This window comes from Panthera leo, chromosome A1 (assembly GCF_018350215.1).
Source record: "Panthera leo isolate Ple1 chromosome A1, P.leo_Ple1_pat1.1, whole genome shotgun sequence".
NCBI lineage: Eukaryota > Metazoa > Chordata > Mammalia > Carnivora > Felidae > Panthera > Panthera leo.
This window is the reverse complement of record NC_056679.1, coordinates 25,414,209-25,434,307: the sequence shown is the minus strand read 5'-3', so window position 1 is coordinate 25,434,307 and position 20,099 is coordinate 25,414,209. Positions and strand designations below refer to the sequence as shown.

Genomic DNA, 20,099 nt, shown 5'->3' with positions numbered 1-20,099 from the left:
ACTTTGGCTCGGGTCATGATCTTGTGGCTCGTGGGTTCAGGCCCTGCATTGGGCTCTGTGCTGAGAGCATGGAGCCTGGAGTCTGCTTTGGGTTCTGTGTCTCCATCTCTCTGCCCCTACCCCACTCGCACTCTGTGTGTGTCTTTCTCTCAAAAATAAATAATCATTAAAAAAAAAAGTGTAAGTAGCAGAGGATTTCTCCCAATAAAAGCTATCCTCCCTTCTGTCCCCTCTTTCCTTTCTGCCTGCTTCCTGCTTCCCCATCACACGCTTAAATTGAAATCCAAACTTTCCAAGGTGAAAAGAAATTTACTTTCATGAGATGGTATTAAAAAAGCATGCCTAACTTAGACTAAAGGAAAAAAAATTATAATGGATAAGTTGCAAGTGACCATAATTTATAATTATTTGAACAAAATCTTCAAGCAATGCAAACCTTAGACATCCTATTGTTTTCTAGACTCCTAAGAAGTTGTTGTTGTTGTTGTTGTTGTTGTGTGCGCTGTCCTCCTGGCCCCCTTCCTACAACAGTTTGGGTGTCTTTTGTACTTGCATTCAACCAGAGCTCTGGTGACTTAGAAGTAATGCTACTGCTTAAGTTAAAGGTATCCCCTGGATGAACTTGCCTTCAAGTTTAAGATAATAAATATATTACATAAGGAAAGAATATGAAAGGATAAACTATGTAAGATAGTGGAAATGTTTTGGCAGGAGGCAAGATATTTATATTTTGGACTGTCGAGTGGAGACTTTGTACTGTTTAGCAGCGATAGATACTCTCTGAAATGCTGGTGACACACTCTTCCTGGAGCAGTGAAAATTTGATAATAGATTGACAGTCTTGTAGTGTTTCAGTGAAAAATAGAAATTAGGCAGTAATTTAGAAAACAAGAACAAGATCCTTACAAAATGTCTTCATTACACTAACATTTATTTTACCTTACCCAACACATACCAAAAGCTTGTCAGTGACTGTTGTTTCTAACCAGAATCTAGGAGAAAACAAAGTCCAAGTGTGAGTCATCATTCCTTGAGGAGTGTAGGCCCCTTCTGAGTACCTTGCTAGCTAATGTAATGGACATATTTTGGGACATAGGATATTTTCTCAAATAGCTATAAACATTTTAAATTGGGACAGTATATGCTTATCAACTCGAAAAGACATCTGGGTTGTTTCATTATATTTAAGATGTAATTGTGATACAGGTGAAGAGCCCTGGACAAGGTATCATACATTCCCCCCTACCCCCCGCCCTGCTTCTGACAAACGGTATGATCATGGGTAAGTCACCATTATGCTGGGACTTAATTAGCGATTTGAATTCTTTTCTCGTGTAAAAGAATTCAACTCAGTGTTAAGCCTGTCATTTAGCAGGAGCGGTTAGGTTGAATCATATGAAATTGCTAGTTTTATAAAGAGCCGAAAACTGTCTAATTTCTGTATTGTTTAGGAGATATTTTTCGATTGTTAGTCTGCTTACTGGCTGGAATGCACTCCCTTAGCAACAATCTAGGAGAGCATCTCAGCCAGCTCCCGGATTCTCCTTAGGATAGGGGCGTGGGATTGGAGGTGGAGGGAATGGCTGGTCCTTCAACAAAACTGGTGTCTTTATGCAAGTGGTTATTACTTGTGTCATGACTTCCCGGCTTCTAGTAAAGAATTCTTAATTCTTTGCTGCTGTTTTGCTTCCAAAAAGCAAACAAAACCCCTGGGATATAGATGTTTGAGGGCTGCTAACTAGTGGCCTGGTAGAGCTAGTATATGTGTTTTTTGGTATTGAGGGTTTTGTTTTCATTTGGGGAGGGGAAGGGTTTGCCCTTTATAAAAACTGAATTAGTTGGCACTGTTTAATAAATGCTTTCACTTAAAAATCTGACTGCGTTTTCTTGAGTAATTGGAAGATCTGGTAATACTCTGCTTGTATTCCTACAGACTAACAAGTAAGTGCTAAGGACTTACTGCCCACTGAGGATGGAGCATGTGCTCTATTTCCAGTTCACCACAGCCCCTAGCTCTCACTGGTGCTTCCTACTCCACTGGACAAGCTTCTGTAGAGATTTGACTTTGTGATTCTCCAGTTGAACTTCCTGCCGTGAGAGAAGTGTTCTGTCTCTATGTTGTCCACTATGTAGGCCAACAGCCACATGTACCTATTGAGTGCTTAAAATGTGGTTGGTGTGCCTGGGGAGCTAAGTTTTAATTTAAATTAATTTAAATAATTGTATTTTGCTAGTGGCTACTATATTAGACAGTGTAAGTAGATATGGAGTGTCTGTTTCCTGCAGAGTGAAAATTAAACCTATTAAGCCTATTCTCTTAAATGTCAGATCTAAATGTTAGATATATTCCTGCAGATCTCATGATTTGACAACCAGATTACCATTCCTGATTGAATGCAGCCTAAAACTTTTATTCTCATCTTTTATCTTCTCACTTGTTATTCAACACAATTATCCTGCAGGCCTATTCTAGGCCCCAGGAACACAAGGAAGGTTTGTGTTTTCATAAAGCTTACGAATAGTAAATATTTGTAAGGGACACTTAAATTATTTAATTTCATATTTACTCTCTTTAATCCTTTGAACAGCCCTGCCAGGTAACGATATAACTCCATTACTCTGGTCCTCCAAGAAGCTCTCCCTCTCCTATTCTCAGAATATTTAAAACTTCCTATAAGTGGACTGTGTTAAATGTCACCAGAACCTTTCATATTAGTAAATCAGCTCAGTGTGCACCTGGTTATTACCTCACCTGGCCTTTCTCCCAGCCTTCTGTTTGCCTGTTCCCAAGCTGGGCTTTCTTCTGAAACTTCCCTTTGGTTATCTGACGTTGGGCCAAATGTATGTGCTCTCGCTCATAGACGCTTCTGGTGCTCCACTGCTATTCCTGCTTCTCCTTGCCTTGAGATCTTTCTTTCTCTCACCCTGCAAATGTCAGCCTCCTTCTCCCCGCTTAGAGGCACTGTTTACCTCTTTCACTGCTTACTTTCTCCTTTTATTTTATTTTATTTAAAAAAAAAATTTAATCTTTATTTTTGAGAGAGAGACAGAGTGTGAGCTGGGGAGGAACAGAGAGAGAGGGAGACACAGAATCCAAAGCAGGCTCCAGGCTCTGAGCCAACAGCAGAGTCCAGTGTGGGGCTCGAACTCACAGACTGCGAGATCATGACCTGAGCCAAAGTCAGATGCTCGACCGACTGAACCACCCCGGCACCCCTTACTTTCTCCTTTTAAAAATGAAATAAAAATCTTAGAAAATACACCTCCTTTTATGAAACCTGTCATTTTAAGAATAGCATAAGTTGCAATCAAATACAGCTGTAACACAAATGACTCCTACATTGGCAGCTGCTGGTGGAAACACTTGTTGTTCAGTGTTTGTTTTTTTTTCTTTTTTTTTTTTTTTGTAGTTGTTTAATTCTACAGTTGATAACCAGATTAGCCAAGGTGGTGTTACTTAGGGTTTTCCACTTAGTCATGAAAATAGTCTGCATGTATCAAATCAAGCATTAATGTGGGATTTCTTAATGTGGTTCTTGCCCTGCATGATCTAACTGTCCAATAATGGTGTCATTTCTTCATTTGCTTAACAAATATTTATTGTTACTTTAATAAGGGAAGCACTGTACTTCCCAAGGAGAGTGAATAGAGGATCTGTTGACTAAAATTTATAGACTTCTCTTCCCCAATCTGCCAGTGTTCGTCTTTTAAATTATTTTGGAGATGCTTATGCTACTATTCTTATTTTTTTAACATGGATTTTATATTTCAGAAATACACTAAATAATGTGAAAATCGATCCCCAGCATAGTACATAAATCTATATAAAGTATAATGAAGGAGATCTTTAAGTGATAAGGATGATTCATTATGGACCATGATTGTAGCCTAATGACTTGTGACATTAACTTAATAGGAGTCTTTTTTTCAGTGTTGAAAAGGAGCATGTGCTCGTGTGTGTGTATGTGTGTGTGTGTGTGTGTGTGTGTGTGTGTGTTTGGGCTTGTTGCAGGCAGGTTGATGAGTGTCAAGGAGAATTACTTATTTTGAACTAAACTCAACAAAATTTTAATTAGAGATTTTATTCTGCTATCTTACCTTTTGGGAGACTGTATAGAAGGGACTGTATACTGTGAGGGACTATAAATTAACTGCTTGAAACCTGGAGTAAAAGAAAAAAAAGAATCTGAGTTCCAGTTCATTTTTGCATACTATGAAGAAACAGTGAGATGGAGGTGATGTAGATAAAGCTTTTAACACTGTTTCCAGTGCGTAGTAAGCGCCTTTTAGGTGTTTATTATTACTTGTTATAGTTATTACTGTTTTGTTAGTATTTCAGCTCTTAGGTCATGTGGCCTTTGACCTTTTAATTTGATGGGAAGAAGTAAGAGGTAAAACTGGCTCTTTAGCTAATAATTCCAGAAAGACTAGTAATTGAGCTTTCTAAGAATGGAAGTACTATATTCAAAATTGTCCTGAAGTGATAGTAATTAGCACTAATAAGTATTTTTTTAATGGTTTATAAAACAAAAGTAAAACAAGGCCTGCCTGCATCTAAATGATCACAGGATATGCTTTTTCTGTTCCAGTTTCTTTAAAATAACACCATATTTAAAATTTTCCTGAAAAAAGTTAACACCCATTTTTTTTTTTTTTAAGTCTCTAGGACATTGAAGCTCTTACTTTGCTCTCAGTCCAGCCCACAACCTCTGTGTGTACTTTGCTGTTCAACCTTGCAAACCAAATATTTCCAAATTATGTTATTTTGTGCAAACCCAGATAAACCAAGACTTTGAAGGCATGTTGAGGTCCCTGATGTTTAATTAAGTGCATTGTTCAGTGGTGAAATGGAGTTGCAAATTGTTTCAACACTTCATGAGATAATGTTAGATGAATTTATTTATGTTCGGTAAAGAACCTGCCAACCTATTTTAAACTATTCGGGTTTATTAAAGTATTTTAAGACTTAGTTCTTTAAAAATATGTTATATTTTCAGTGCCTAGATTAACGTTTTGAGTCTTAAATCATAAGATACCCCCTTTTAATTAAAACCCTTGAAGTTGACATTTTAAATACATAATAGGAAGGTTAAGATTTTATATGAGTTCTTTATTTTTAAAAAGTTAATTCACTGTTTTCCTTTCTATATTTAAGAGATGAAATACTTTGAGGATAAAAACGGCATGACCCTCTGTGGATGACAGCATTGGCTTTTAGAGCTGTTGCACTAGAATTGAAAGGAAAGTATGCCACCTGAACCTGAATCAGAATGCAGTGCCTGCAAATAAATTCAAGTGTAAGAGTATGACAGGAATAAGTTACCACTTATAAAGACACACTTACCTAAACAAACTGAAACCCCAAGGAATTTTCAAATTGTGAAGTAATGGGAACAATCATTTAATGTGGGAGGAAGGAGCTAGTACATGCCTCCCTCCTTGAATGTCTCATAAGATCAAATTATGGAGTGCAATGATTGAAACAGGGAAGACAATTTAGTGGCAGCATAACAGATAGATTACCATTTAACAGAGGCCAAACCTCTGAGAACTGATTCCGGTAAGGATAGGGCTAGGATTAGAACACAAAGGTTTTCAGAAACAGGCTGCTACGTGATTCCACCCCCCCCACCCCCACCCCCCCCCCCTGCAAGGGGTAATACATACCTAGTTCTAACCCTTTGTAAACATCCCTACACCTGTCTTCAATCATTTTTTTCTCTTAGTCACTTCGAGATGTCTTCTCTGCTCGGAGGAGTCATTTCCACCCAGTCTTTTTGCCTCACCTCTTTTTTTTTTTTTTTTTTTTTTTTTTAAGTTTATTTTTGAAGGAGAGAGAGACTGAGTGTGAACAGGGGAAGGGCAGAGAGAGAGAGAGACCAGAAACCAAAGCAGGCTCCGGGCTCTAGGCTCTGAACTGTCAGCACAGAGCCCGACATGGGGCTTGAACTCAAGAGCCATGAAATCATGACCTGAGCCGAAGTTGGATGCTCAACCAACTGAGCCACTCAAGTGCCCCTTGCCTCACCTCTCAAAAGCATGAGCAGTCCTGCTCTAGTTTACCCTCAAGTGCACACACTGGGGTTAATATTTACTTCATAGCATCATGCAATCAGCTGTCATAATACCAGTCCCCTGCTCCATTTTAGTACTGCAGTTAATGAGTTATAGGTAAGCATTTGTTTAATGCTGGTCTTCCACTGTAGCAAGTCTGTTCTTTACTGCAGCATTCCCAACCTCTAACCCGGTGCCTGGCAGAGATAGGCACCCAGTAAACACTTGCTGAGTGATTGCCAGCCAGAGGCTTCTACTAAAATCTGGTCATGGCACAGCTGCATGCTGTCGGATGCAGATGTGAGAGAATGTGGATAAAGCTGGAGAGATAAGCAGGGACTAGATCCCAGAGGGACATGAACTCATATGAAAGAGCTGGTGCTTTGTCCAAGAGCAGTTGAGAGGCTACTGAAGGAATAGAAGCCCAAGTCCATCTTTGGGTGGACACTCCCCTTCTAGACTTTTAGCTAGTACTTTCTTCCTGGTTCGTAGAAAGTATATTTGGCTCATGAAAAGCAAAGTAACATTGTATGTATGATTTATGGTTACATATACAGTAAGTTTCTAAAGATATTTCTAGAGTACTTTTCTTACACTTCATAAAATAATCATTTTGGGGTGCTTGAGTGGCTCAGTGGGTTAAGCATCTGACTTTTGATCTCACCTCAGGTCTTGTTTTGTTTTTTATTTTAGAGCATGCAAGTTGGGGAGAGGGGCAGAGGGAGAGAGAAGGAATCTTAAGCAGATTCCGTGCCCAGTGCGGAGCGTGACACAGGGCTTGATCCCATGACCCTGGAATCATGACCTGAGCCAAAATCATGAGTCAGATGCTCAACTGACTGAGCCACCCAGGTACCCCTCAACTCAGGTCTTGATCCCAGTGTCATGAGTTCAAGCTCCACATTTGGCTCTATGCTCCATGCTGGGATTTATAAATAACTGGTAGAATTTAAATATGTGTGTTTCAACACAGGAATTACTATATCGAATTCGGGAATCACAGTAAAATCAAAACCTGTAATATTTATAACTTTTCCATTTAAAAAAGCAACTGGTATATATCTAAATTCTTCTAGTAATTAGGTGTTCCATACTTAAAAAAGGCAGAAGCAAATAGATAACTTCATGCAAGAAATAAAATAAAAATTTTATAAAAATAGGTACTTTTTATACTGTGAGTTGTGTTTTTAAAGAAATTTTAAATGAAAATTATTTTTAGTTCCTGCTCTATTAAACAAGAGTATTTAAAGTCATATGTTTATAGCTTTTCCCAAAAGTGGTATTTTGAGTTATATTTTAATTTAGATGGAGGGCTGCATTCTATACCAGTGTTGTCAAAGAGAAGTTTCTTTGATGACGGAAATGTTCTATATCTTGCTGTCTAATAAAGCAATCATTAGACCTTAGTGTCAACATATTATCTTTCTATTTATCTTTATCTTTTATCGAGTGAATACAATTTTGAATTAATCACTTGATTAGTTTAATGCCATATAATTAAGATAGTTCATTTTTACAGGTAGATTTTTTTCCCCAGAAATTTAAAGCTGGTTGGTTTCTTTGGTTTTAGTAGTTAAGACTTGACTACACAGTGTAAAATTAGAAGCAAATTGTAGAATTATGAGATGGTTTATATGTTTAGCCTATGTTCAGGTTTCTGCATTATTGTCATACACATTCAGTGTGTTTTTGAAGTATTATATTAAGGCTTAATATATCTTCTGAGGTTACTTTTTTATATATTAAGTATTCTTGAGTAAGAAGAATTATAGAAATAACTCTTCAGGTTTCCCTCTAATAAATAAGTTTGTTGACAATGCCTTCTTTTTTTCAGATTGCAAATAGAAGAATCTTCCAAACCTGTAAGGCTATCACAGCAACTGGACAAAGTGGTGACAACTAATTATAAGCCTGTTGCTAATCATCAATACAATGTAAGTCTTCATGTCTATCTTCATTCTGTTATATCTTTGTTCTTAAGTTTTGTAGACTCTTAGGTTTTAAAAGGACATTAGCAGTCATGTACCTGCTATTAGGTGCTTGAGTTATCTAGACTGAGGAAAGAATATGACAGTTTGGCAAACATGGAGAAGATGTTCACTGTGTATCCTAAGTTAAACAATGAGAAGAAGGCAACCACTGTTCAAAATACTCTTGATAAATTTTTCAAAGAAATAAAACACTTCATTTTTCAGTGTTTCCAATGTTTTAAATTACAGTGTACTTAATATTAGTTTGATTTTTCCCACTTTTCTATACCTTTATGGGACTTTTTAATGTATCGAGAAGAAATTTTAAGTTTGCAACAATGGTAATTCCTCCCATTGATTATTAAGATTATTTTGCATAGTTTCCGGGAGCCTGGGTGGTTCAGTTGGTTAAGCGTCCAACTCTCAACTTGAGCTCAGATCATAATCTTGTGGTTTGTGGGTTCAAGCCCTGCATCAGGCTCTGTGCTGGCAGTGTGGAGCCTGCTTGGGATTCTGTCTCCCTCTCTCTCTGCCCCTCCCCTGCTTCTTCTCTCTCTCTCTCAAATAAAAATAAACTTAAAAATTTTTTTTTAAAAAAAGATTGCTTTGCATAGTTTCAACTTTTATGGGCATTTTTATGGTCTCACACCACATGGAAAGTGAGGACTGCCTGTATATGTTTTATTGAAGTATATCTTGTGTAAACCATTTTTATTGAAGTATATCTTGTGTATACTATATATATCATGTTATGTTATGCTATGCTATGCTGTGCTATGCTATATACACACATGTAATATGATATTGTGTACCAGGCGCTGTTCTGAGTGCTTCGTAATAATGCATTTGGTCTTCATACCTGCCCTAGAAAGCAATTACTACTATTGTCCTCATTTTAGTTGAAGTAACTAATACAAGCTGAGAGGTTAGCTTACGTGAGGTCACACAAGTCACTAATTAACCAGTTCAGGCGTTGAACCCAGGTAGTCTGGTTTGGGAGGTATGCTGTTAAATGTTGTTGCAGGTCATTAACAACACTAAAAGGGCTAAGGATTTTGGGTCTTGAAATACTGGAGATGTAAGGGAAAATGTGATGATTTTCTGAAAATACAGTGAAGCCTAAGTTAAGGGCAGTAATACTTAACAGTTGATATCTTGTGTCCTACTTTGTTGCTTAACATTCCTCTAGATATACAGTATTTAGGAAGAAAGAATCCCTTTTTAAGACTGGCCTTAAGTATACAGATTTAGGTGTCACAGATTAGTATCTGTCAAACCACTACTTTATGATATTTGAGTTATTTTACATGAGAGGTAGCAAACGCCTACAGAGCCAACTAGGCATCTTCGGTGAGCAGAATGCTGAAATTGAAGGTGAAATGGTAGGGACTGTGATGAACTGGAGTGCACATGCCTCTTCTTAAAGACATTCAGACTTTAAAAATTGCTACACTATGTGGATTAAGTAAAGCAAGTCAAAGTTCATTTGCATCCAGCCAGGCTTTCATTTCACAGCCTCTGGTTATGCTTTAGGGGAAACGTAAATTAAGAGAACAGGCTGAATCAGTGTCTGATAATCCAAGAGGGATATTTTATGTTGTCTCTTGATTGAGACACGTAAATAAAAGTCTACTTTTCTGGCTTCTTCTTTATCACAGTAAGGACAACAAAAGACCATACTTTCCATAAGCTATAAGGAAATCTAACCTTTCTGGAGAGAAGTTTGATAATTTGTGTAAAAGGATATATTGTGTATAAAGGATATATCCTTTGACCCAGCAGTCTTGTATCTAAGGATGTATCCTAGAAAGACAGGTACCCAAAGCTAGATATACAGTAGTGTTTCTCTCTATTGTTTAAGACAGGCAAAGATTGGAAACCAGTGTCCAAACTTAAGATTAAATACTTTAACAGTTGTTATTTTTGGACAGTAGGAGCTAGAATGATTTTATCCTAATTTTCTTCTGTATAAACTCTTTTTGAATTGTTGGAATCATCATAATGAGTGTGAATTGATTGAATTGTTACAGTGGGCAGTAAAGCTTTTCATTGGAATAAAGAAAAGTAAGAAAGCTAGGGAGGAGTGTTAGTACCAAGCCATGATGATCTCCTACCAAAAGAAAAATCAATCAGAGCTGGCACTTTGCTAGTATCAAAGTTCATATTCTTAGCAGCATTGGCACTATATCCACCTGGTAGGTATAGAAGACATATTCCTAATTTCATGTTTTTAGGATGTTTTTATATTATTTTCTTTTTAGTACAAGTATGAATACATTGTATTCTGAACTTCTTATTGGGACATAATGATAAAAAACATCTGCCTTAAGACTTTTTAACATTAAGTGGCAGTTCATGGTGTCAGCCTTCATTAAGGATGTCATAGCATTGGTGAGTCATTGTACTAATGTAGTTATAGTAATGAGCCATATAGTAATCTTTGGAAAGATTTTGTTTATATAAAAATAAAGATTGACTATAATCTATCACATTGCATTATTTGAATATTTAGTCATTCTTTTCCCCCATGGGAGTATATCAGAATGAATGGAGGCACCTATGTAGATTTTAAAAACATCCTCAGTATTATAGTATAAGATCAACTATAGGAGTATAAAGCTTTTGTCGGGCACCTGGGTGGCTCAGTCACTAAAGCGTCTGACTCTTGCTTTTTGGCTCAGGTCATGATCTCACCATTTGTGAGATTGAGCCCCTAATGGGGCTCTGTGCTAACAGCTCAGAGGCTGCTTGGGATTCTCTGTCCCTCTCTCGCTGCCCATCTCCCCTACTTGTGCTCTGTCTCTCAAAATAAATAAATAAACTTGAAAGAGTGTAAAGCTTTTGTTATTTTTATTAGAAGGAGACTTTGACTTTTTAGAAGATCGAGAAACATTAACATAATTCAACAAGAATGACTTAGAGGGTATATAATCAAGACATTCAATAAAAATTTTAAATTCAGTATAATGTTGAAATGTTTTCAAACATTTCAAGCATAGCGAACTACGTAAACATGAAGTCTGGTATTTCATTGTAACAGTTGAGGATCTTTGAATAAAATTTTAAAGATAAATGTAAGGAAAAAATTTTCTACAAAAACTGAAAGGTTGGAAAATGACATAGATATTTTTAAAACTATATTACTGCATTTGATCAGAAAGAACTCACCTTGCATTTACCCCTGGAACCTTTTCCACCCACCTATGGCACATAGATAAATTTACAAATACAGTTGACTTTTGAACAATGTGGGGATTAGGGGCACTGACTTCTTCCCCCACCTCACCCTCCACACTCAAATCCATGTATAACTTTTGACTCTCCAAAAACTCAACCTACTGTTTATTGGAAACCTTCCTGATCATATAAACAGTGAATTAACACATATTTTGAATGTTATATGTATTATACACTATATTCTTACAATAAAGTAAGCTAGACAAAGGAAAATGTTATTATGAAAATAGTTTCTCTTTTATAAGGAAGAGAAATACATTTACAGTATTGTATTTATTGAAAACATCCATGTAGTCCGAACCTGGTCAACTGTATCTAGAACACATATGTAATCATTTCCAATTTTTTTTTTTAAATATAATTTATTGTCAAGTTGGCTAACATACAGTATATACAGTGTGCTCTCAGTTTTGGGGGTAGATTCCCATCACTTCCAAATATTTGAGCTCCCACTTTGTACATGGAGCTATTCTAAGCATTAAATTGAAATTTATTTCTTTAGTTCACAAACTATCTGGGATATAATACCTACCATACTTGCCATTCAGGAAGCATTTATTGAGCCAAAAAGAATATATGATTAGAATTATAATTTAGAATGTTCCTTCCTTGAAAGACTTGGCCCTGAGAACTCTTGCCTTACCTGTAAGGTATGACTTGTTAGGTTTCACCAGAAGTGGTTTTCTTGTACCTTACATCTTCATTACATTTCTGAAACTTGAAACCAGTTCATGTGGGTCAACATTTTTCAAAGTTTTGAAACACCAATTTTGTGAGAGTCTTCTGGGGAAAAAGAAAAAAAAGAGTTGTGTAAAATGATTCTGTGTTAAAAGAACTTGTAGATTCTGATTATGTTATCCTCTTCAAAATGGACACTGTAATATATTAAAATTAGGGACCTTGGAATTGGTTTAAGTCTATATTTTGTATGCATTTGAACATTAAATTTACCTTCCCCCATCCTCTGAAGTGTTTGTAAAAGCAAACTTTGGGAAATAATGGCTTGTCAAAGTAGGATTTACGGGAGGTCCCATTGAGTGAGGGGAGAAATATTGGAGCTTGTATTTATCTTGTTTTTCATGTAATAAAGGAAAGAAATTGAGCTTTAGAAATACTGTGGATTGACCCTAGCACCCTCACATAGTCCCTGTGCTAGTCATTTTTCAGCAGAAGAGTAGGAATTTTATAACACTGATGGTTTGACAGTGGTACTTCCAAGCACCTCACATTTTCATTTGCTTTCAGCTTTTTAGGTTTGGTGCTAAATTCAGAGGTTTATATTATAGTACCTATTATTAGTTAAACTCAGTCTTAAAAAATGAACAAATGCTTTTAAAGTTACCTGTAAAGATAATATACTAATAAAGCAAATATATGTGGACAAGAAAGTGGAAAAACTGACGCTTCTATCTAAAATGACCTCTTTATCAGTCACTGTGTGAGGTAGAAACAATGATGATGTAATCTGACGTGACAAGAACTTGGCCCTGGAATTCCAAAAAGGAAATTAGCAGTATCATTTTAAATGTGACTTGTCATCCCTGTCATCAGTGATGATTCAGTTAGTGTCTATCACGGAAACAAAAACAACTCCAGATATTCCAGCAGGAAGGGATTTAACGTGGGGAATTGGTTACAGATGGTTTACCAAGGGCTGGAGTTGGAAAAGGGGGAGGGGCGTCGGTTACCAGAGACGCGAAGCTGCTGCTGCTGGAGGTGTACAAAACGCACACAAAAAAGCAAAAATCTCCCCTCCTCCTCCTTTCATTCTCCCATTGGCAGGGCCCCAGCTGGAAACCAGCTGGCGGGGGACTCTTGGAAGTGTAACCTGTAGGTCCCCTGCTGCCACCACCCCCGAGGCCTGGGGCTGAAGGCTTGTTGAAGATAAGTGACGTAGCGATCCTTACCTTTGCGTGTGTATTGGACCTTAAGTTGTATTAGCTATTGCTGGTACAAAGCTACTATTTAAAAGAAAAAACAACTATAATTTGGAATTCACCTAAAAACAAGCATCCAGAATGTGAAGATTGAATAGTATATTTTCAGAACCAAACCAAAATGCATTTTACAATTTTGACAAATTAAAGCTTACTCTTAAAATAATGCTTGTTTTTATTTCATGTCCTTAAGTTTTTTAATTTGTGTATGCTTTTTAAAAATATCCATGCATACTAATATAATAGTACATTTTACAATTTACAGATTGACATACATAGAATGAGTTGATATGTTAGATTCCTTCCAGCTCCCTCCATCTCTGCAAGTAAGGATGCTTCTGTATGTGGTTTTGTTGGCTTTGTGGACATCATCTAGCATGTGTAAATTTCACAGCCTTCTCACATGTGGTCTACGCTTTTCGGCCTTTTCTCATAAGGAATTCTGTCTTCTGTTGTCTAGATAATAGTTCTCAGTGCTAGCTGTACACTAGAATCCCCTGGGAAGCTTTTTAAAAAGAAAAATACCTCCAGAGATTGATTTTAATTGATCTACGGTGGAGGCCAACTATCTTAAAATTTTTCAGGTTTCCTTGGTAATTGTAGCATGCAGCCACCAACTCAAAGAGACAGGAATTTCATAGTTTTGTCTGCCATCTATCCTGTTGGGGGTAGGGCCAAAAATAATACCTGAGAGGAGACCAGGAAGTTTCTTTCCAGCAAACCTAAGGTTTTTAAAAAGAATTAATATTTTCTTGTCTTTATCATCCTCTCTGGCCCCCAGCTTCAAAAAATATTTTTCTTTCCCTTCTTTTTCTTGGCGACAACTCTTGGTCAGAAAGTGATATGGGGCGCCTGGGTGGCGCAGCCGGTTAAGCGTCCAACTTCAGCCAGGTCACGATCTCGCGGTCCGTGAGTTCGAGCCCCGCGTCAGGCTCTGGGCTGATGGCTCGGAGCCTGGAGCCTGTTTCCGATTCTGTGTCTCCCTCTCTCTCTGCCCCTCCCCAGTTCATGCTCTGTCTCTCTCTGTCCCAAAAATAAAATAAAAAACGTTGAAAAAAAATTTTTTTTAAAAAGAAAGTGATAGAAAATTAGAAAAACTTAACTAGAGAATCATTGTTGGAGGGAGTTGAATGATTACATAAGATTTTGAGGTCAATCCCCAGGAACTAGGAAGAAAATTTATTTTTATGCACATTCTGTTTCCTTCAGTGTGGCAACTAACTGTGTTACGGTTGTTGGGTTTGTTTTTGTTGTAGTGGTTTTGGTTTTTTAGTTTTATGTATAAATTTGGAATTTCGCTAAATGAGTAATAGATAATTGTAGGACCGTATCATAAAGGCTTATCAGCAGTATTTGCCTAGTATTAGTATAAGTATGCTACATGCTTTGTCCATTTGAATTTGCACACCAAGAACTCACGGACTCTAAAGAATTAATTTCCTCCCAAGAGATAAAAACACACTCTGCAAAAATAGAAGCATTAGGGGTGAGGAGGATCTTTGTAAGAATTTAAATGCAAACCATGATATTCAAGGCTGTCATGCTCACTTCAAAAGTTAAAAGCTTCCACAAAGACTGCCTTGACAAAGCAATCAAAGTATTTCTGCAAACAACAATCTAGAAATTTACAGACATCTGTATTATAGTATTTTAATTGGCAGTGGGTGGCTTTTATAATTGTTGTCAGTGATTAAGGTTTCAGTAATGATGGTTGAGTATCTCTATACCATACCACAATGGATTTTCTACACGTGGTTGCATTTTAGTCTTGAATAATTTGTTTTCTGTTGTGAAAGAAAAATTGTGTATAATAGATTTGTTTGGATTATAAAATTTTCAATTGGAGACTAAGTTTTAAGTCCTTTATGAATTGACATTTATTTCCATGCAGCTGGTTGTGCATTGATCTATGGCCACTGGAGCAGATATAATATCGGTAATTAAAATGCACATAATAGCCATTTCTGGTCCAGTAACTATCCCACCAGTATATTGTGGTGGCTGCTAACAAGTTAGATATGCGACTGTTTTGAGTGTCACCATTTTCTTACAGTGCCGGTGTGCCAGTATGAAACAAAATGCCCAAAGAGAAAAGAGCTAAAAAGAGAAGAAATAACATTATGTTAACATTATAGTCTTCTCCTTAATAGACTAGTTCATATCATTTGTCGTTTATTTGTAGAATTAATTTTATCTGTACAACATACAACATTGTAAGTACTACAATATTAAGATTGCCATTTCTGTGCTGTTCAGTTTTAAAAAGAAAAGTTACCTCAGGACCTTGGTTTTGTCCTGGGTATAAGGTTAGTCATTAATAACTTAATGACCATGGAAATCAATTCTGTCCCTTTTTATAATTTTACATACATCCACTGGAACTACGTGCTACCACAGAGTAAAATTTAGATTATAAGCCTGTCTTGGAAATTACCAAGCAGAGATTTAACTAACGCTGTAGTACAAAAATTTTGTTTCACAACAGTCTTTTTCTATAAGTTATCCCACAGTACAGACCCTGAGGACATTAAAGACATGTTCTGTTTTGCTTTTTGTGTTTAAATAAATTAATTTTCTGTTATTTTAGTTTCTCTGATAAGGATTAATATTGCCAATTTGTTGCTGTTATTATTTTGTATGCCTGGGTTCTCAGATTGTAATTTTAAGTGTTTTTATTTCACTAATCTAAAGTTCGGTTGCACTGCCCATAGATACTGAGCCATCAATAGACACCATTAACACAGCACATTTCTAGTCTCTTTTCCCCCAGATCTAAAGTAGGAAAGCACCAGCGCTGAATACAGTAATTTTGAGGTTGAAGCATGTAAATCAAGATTTTCAAAACGATCTGTGTAGAATTTGGTACTTTTCTCACTACTCATTAACATTGAACCACAACTTGATTTGACCCTTACTCTGATTCTAGTATTGATTTTAAAGTTCTTTTCCAACTTACTCTAAATTCTTACCTTTGATTCCGGCTCTCTTGGATCTGTCATGTGGCTCTGGGGTTGGAACAACTTTGATGACAAACCTGTACGAGGTTTTTCTCTCTGCTACCAATTAGAGTATGTGCCCTCTCTGAAGTGGACCATCTTGCTTTATCAGCAGGTTTCTTTATAGCTCTTCCTCAATTTTTGATGGGGTTTCAGTCAAAATTGAAAATACGTTTAATACGCCTAACCTACCAACACATAGTGTAGGCTAGCCTACCTTAAATGTGGTGAGAACACTCGCATTAGCCTCCCTGCATTTGGGCAGAATCCTCTACCGCCAAACGATAATCAAGTGTCGACCATCTCACGTAATGTATTGAGTACCGTACTGAAAGTAAGAGACAGAGTGGCTGTGAGGGTAGGGGTTCTTCACTCTGGTGATGGCGTGGCTGACCTGGAGCTCCAGCTGGCTGCCGCCACGCAGCACCGTGAGAGAGGATTGCACAGCATGTTGCTAGCCCGGGAAAGGATCCAAATTCAAAACTCCACTTACAGTGTCTACTGCATGCATATTGCTTTCACACCATCATTAAGTTGAAAAATAAGTCAAACCATCGTTAAGTTGGGGATTGTCTGTATTTGAAAACATTTTTCCTGTTAATCTTCCTCGCTTCTCCAGGCATTTCACACAAGGAAGAGTCTCCTAAGGGTGGAAGCTGAATGTACCATCGCTTATTTTTACTGTCTCCTGAATTTAACTCTTCCACCTTCTCGGCATAAATTAAAGCTGGGACAGGAGGGCACACACAATATCATGCAACTGTGGCTGCACGCAGAGAGTACCGAAGCCCAACACTGGACCTTCACTCAGTCCTCACTTCCTTGGTAGTATTTTTCTTGAGGACCTGTGGCCTCCAGCTAAATGAAATCCCACATCCCACTCAAGCCTATGAGAAGGCAGTAGGCTTTCCTCACCCTTTCTTAATCTGATTATGTCTCCCTTTATTTTTCTAGATCCAAGTTAAGTTTTTTTTATCCCACGCTTGACTAGAGTAAAGGATTATAACAACTTCATCTCCTAGTCCAGACTTTTCTTTTTTTTTTTTTTAAGTGTTTATTTTGAGAGAGACAGAGACAGCACAAGTGGGGGAGGGGCAGAGAGAGAGAGTATCCTAAGCAGGCTCCGCACTGCCAACGCAGAGCGGGACCCGGGGCTCAAACTCACAAAACTGTGAGATCATGACCTGAGCTGAAATCAGGAGTCGGACATTTAACCGACTGAGCCACCCAGATGCCCCTGGATTGTTCATCTTAATACAAAACATGAAACCATTCAAATGAGGTGCAAGAGTGGAAGGGGGTTTCAGGATGCAAACTAAGTACAATTGTAAACAGGGAACATAATATATTTTAGACATTGCTCAACAAAGCAGGACTTAAAATAGTAATCCCTTAAGGCATTCCATGATATTTCTCTATTTAACCCAAAGACACTCCTGCTTGGATTTGTGTGTTTTGTCCTGGTGTGTCATGCTTACTTTCTCCATGATGTACCTATTCTCTTGCTTCTATCCTTCTTTTTTTTTTTTAAGCAAGCTCTACACCCAAGGTGGGACTTGAACTCATGACCCCGAGTTCAAAGGCTGTGTGTTCGACCAACTGAGCCAACCAGGCACCCCACTTTTATCCTCCTTTTGATCCTAGAGAGAGAAAATTTTTGAATGGACCTCAGGTCCATCCCTTTGGGGCTTTGCTGTCTGTTCATCTCCCACTGAATTGGGACAGACACAGTATTTCTGCCTTTGCCCTTAAATGTGTGTTTTCATCTGTTTTTTACATCTTCCCCATATTGGGAAGACTTGGATATTCTCCTTGGTCATAGGTGGCTCTGGTCTATCTCTTCTCCAGTCTTGCTTCTGACTTTTCTAGTCACACTGCTCTTCTCTATTTAACATCAATAGAAACTAAGTTTTATCTCTCTTATAACAAATCTCTATTGTAAAATATAGGGAGTAAGCCTAACTATATGAGGGTGGCATTTATGCAGTAATTTAGCTGTAGGTTTTGAAATACATTTCTCTTTTTCTTTCTTTTCTTTCTTTCTTTCTTTCTTTCTTTCTTTCTTTCTTTCTTTCTCCTACATTAATTCCAGTTGATGCACAGGAGAATGTTCTCTGCCAGCTTTCATCGAGCCTGCCTTTATTTACTAGGTGGGCTGCTATATATATATGTGTGTGTGTGTGTGTGTATATATATATATATATATATTTCCTCTAATATGCTTTATGCTTTATTACAATACCTTATTAAAATGAAATGTTTCTTTAAAAAATTAAAAGCTTGGTCGTCTGGGTGGCTCAGTGGGTTAAGCGTCCAACTCTTTCTTGATTTTGGCTCAGGTCTGATCTCACAATTTGTGAGATTAAGCCCTCTGCCGGGCTCTGTGCTGACAGCATGGAGCATGCTTGAGATTCTCTCTCCCTCTCTCTCAAAATAAATAAGCTTATTTTAAAAATAAAAAATAGGGGCGCCTGGGTGGCTTGGTCAGTTAAGCGTCCGACTTCGGCTCAGGTCATGATCTCACGGTCCATGAGTTCGAGCCCCGCGTCGGGCTCTGTGCTGACAGCTCAGAGCCTGGAGCCTGTTTCAGATTCTGTGTCTCCCTCTCTCTCTGCTCCTCCCCTGTTCATGCTCTGTCTCTCTCTGTCTCAAAAATAAATAAACGTTAAAAAATTAAAAGCTTAACCAGCTGAAACGAGTGAATATAAGTTGCATGTTTTCAATGAAGAATACGTTTTTAAAAATTCTTTTGAGTACAGCTGACACACAATGCGATTAGTTTCAGGTGTATAGTTTCATAGTGATTCCACTTCTCTGTACATTATGCTGTGCTCACCACAAGCATAGCTACCATGTCACCATACAGCACTATTACAGTATCATTGACTATGTTTCCTGTGTTCCACCTTTTTATATATATATAAATGTTTACTTACTCATTTTGAGAGAGCAAGTGGGGAAGGGCAGAGAGAGAGACAGAATCTCAAGCAGTCCCCTCAGTATCAGCACAGAGCCCGACTCAGGGCTCAAACCCACAAACTGTGAGATAGTGACCTGAACTGAAACCAAGAGTCGGACCCTTAACCTGTTGAGTCACCCAGGCAGCCCCCCATGCTATACCTTTTATTCCCGTGTCTTAACTCATTCCATAACTGGAAGCCTATTATCTCCCACTCTCCTTCATTCATTTTGCACATCTCCTTCCCCTCTTCCTTCTGGCATTTCTAGGTCTGATTCTTTTTGTTTACTCATTTGTTTTTTTAGATTCCACATAAGCAAAATTACATGGCATTTGTCTTTCTCAGTCTGACTTACTTCACTTAGGATAATACCCTCTAGATCCATCCATGTTATCACAAATGGCACGATCTCATCATGCATAATGATGTGACTTGGTGACTGCATAATATTCCATTGTGTATATATTTTTCTTCTTACCATTTGTCTGTTGATGGACTCTTAGGTTACTTCCATATCTTGGCTAATTGTAAATAATGTTGCAGCAAACATGGGGTGCATATATCTTTTTGATTTAGTGTTTTCTTTTTCTTTGGGTAAACAATAGTGGAATTACTGGATCATGCAGTACTTCTATTTTTAATTTTTTTGAGGAACCTCCATACTGTTTCACGGTGTACCAATTTACATTCCCATCAGCAGTGCATTAGAGTTCCCTTTTCTCCGCATTCTTGCCAACGCTTGTTGTTTCTTGTCTTTCTGATTTTAGCCATTCTGACAGGTGTAAGGTGATATCTCATTGTGGTTTTAGTTTGTATTTCGCTAATGATTAGTGGTTTGAGCATCTTTTCATGTATCTGTTGGCCATGTGTATGTCTTTGGAATAATGTCTGTTCAGATCTGCTTCCCATTTTTTGATCAGATTGGGGGTTTGGGGGATTATCGAA

General features: G+C 37.6%; 1 protein-coding gene across 4 annotated transcripts in view; it reads left to right on the top strand.

The window, feature by feature from the left end:
- GTF2F2 (general transcription factor IIF subunit 2) overlaps positions 1–20,099 on the top strand; it is a 200,459-nt gene that overhangs the window by 163,457 nt on the left and 16,903 nt on the right. For all 4 annotated transcript variants that reach the window (XM_042922713.1, XM_042922631.1, XM_042922791.1 and 1 more), the window contains one exon: positions 7,889–7,988. In XM_042922713.1, coding sequence (XP_042778647.1) covers positions 7,889–7,988 — 100 coding nt within the window. The remainder of the gene's footprint in view (positions 1–7,888; positions 7,989–20,099) is intronic.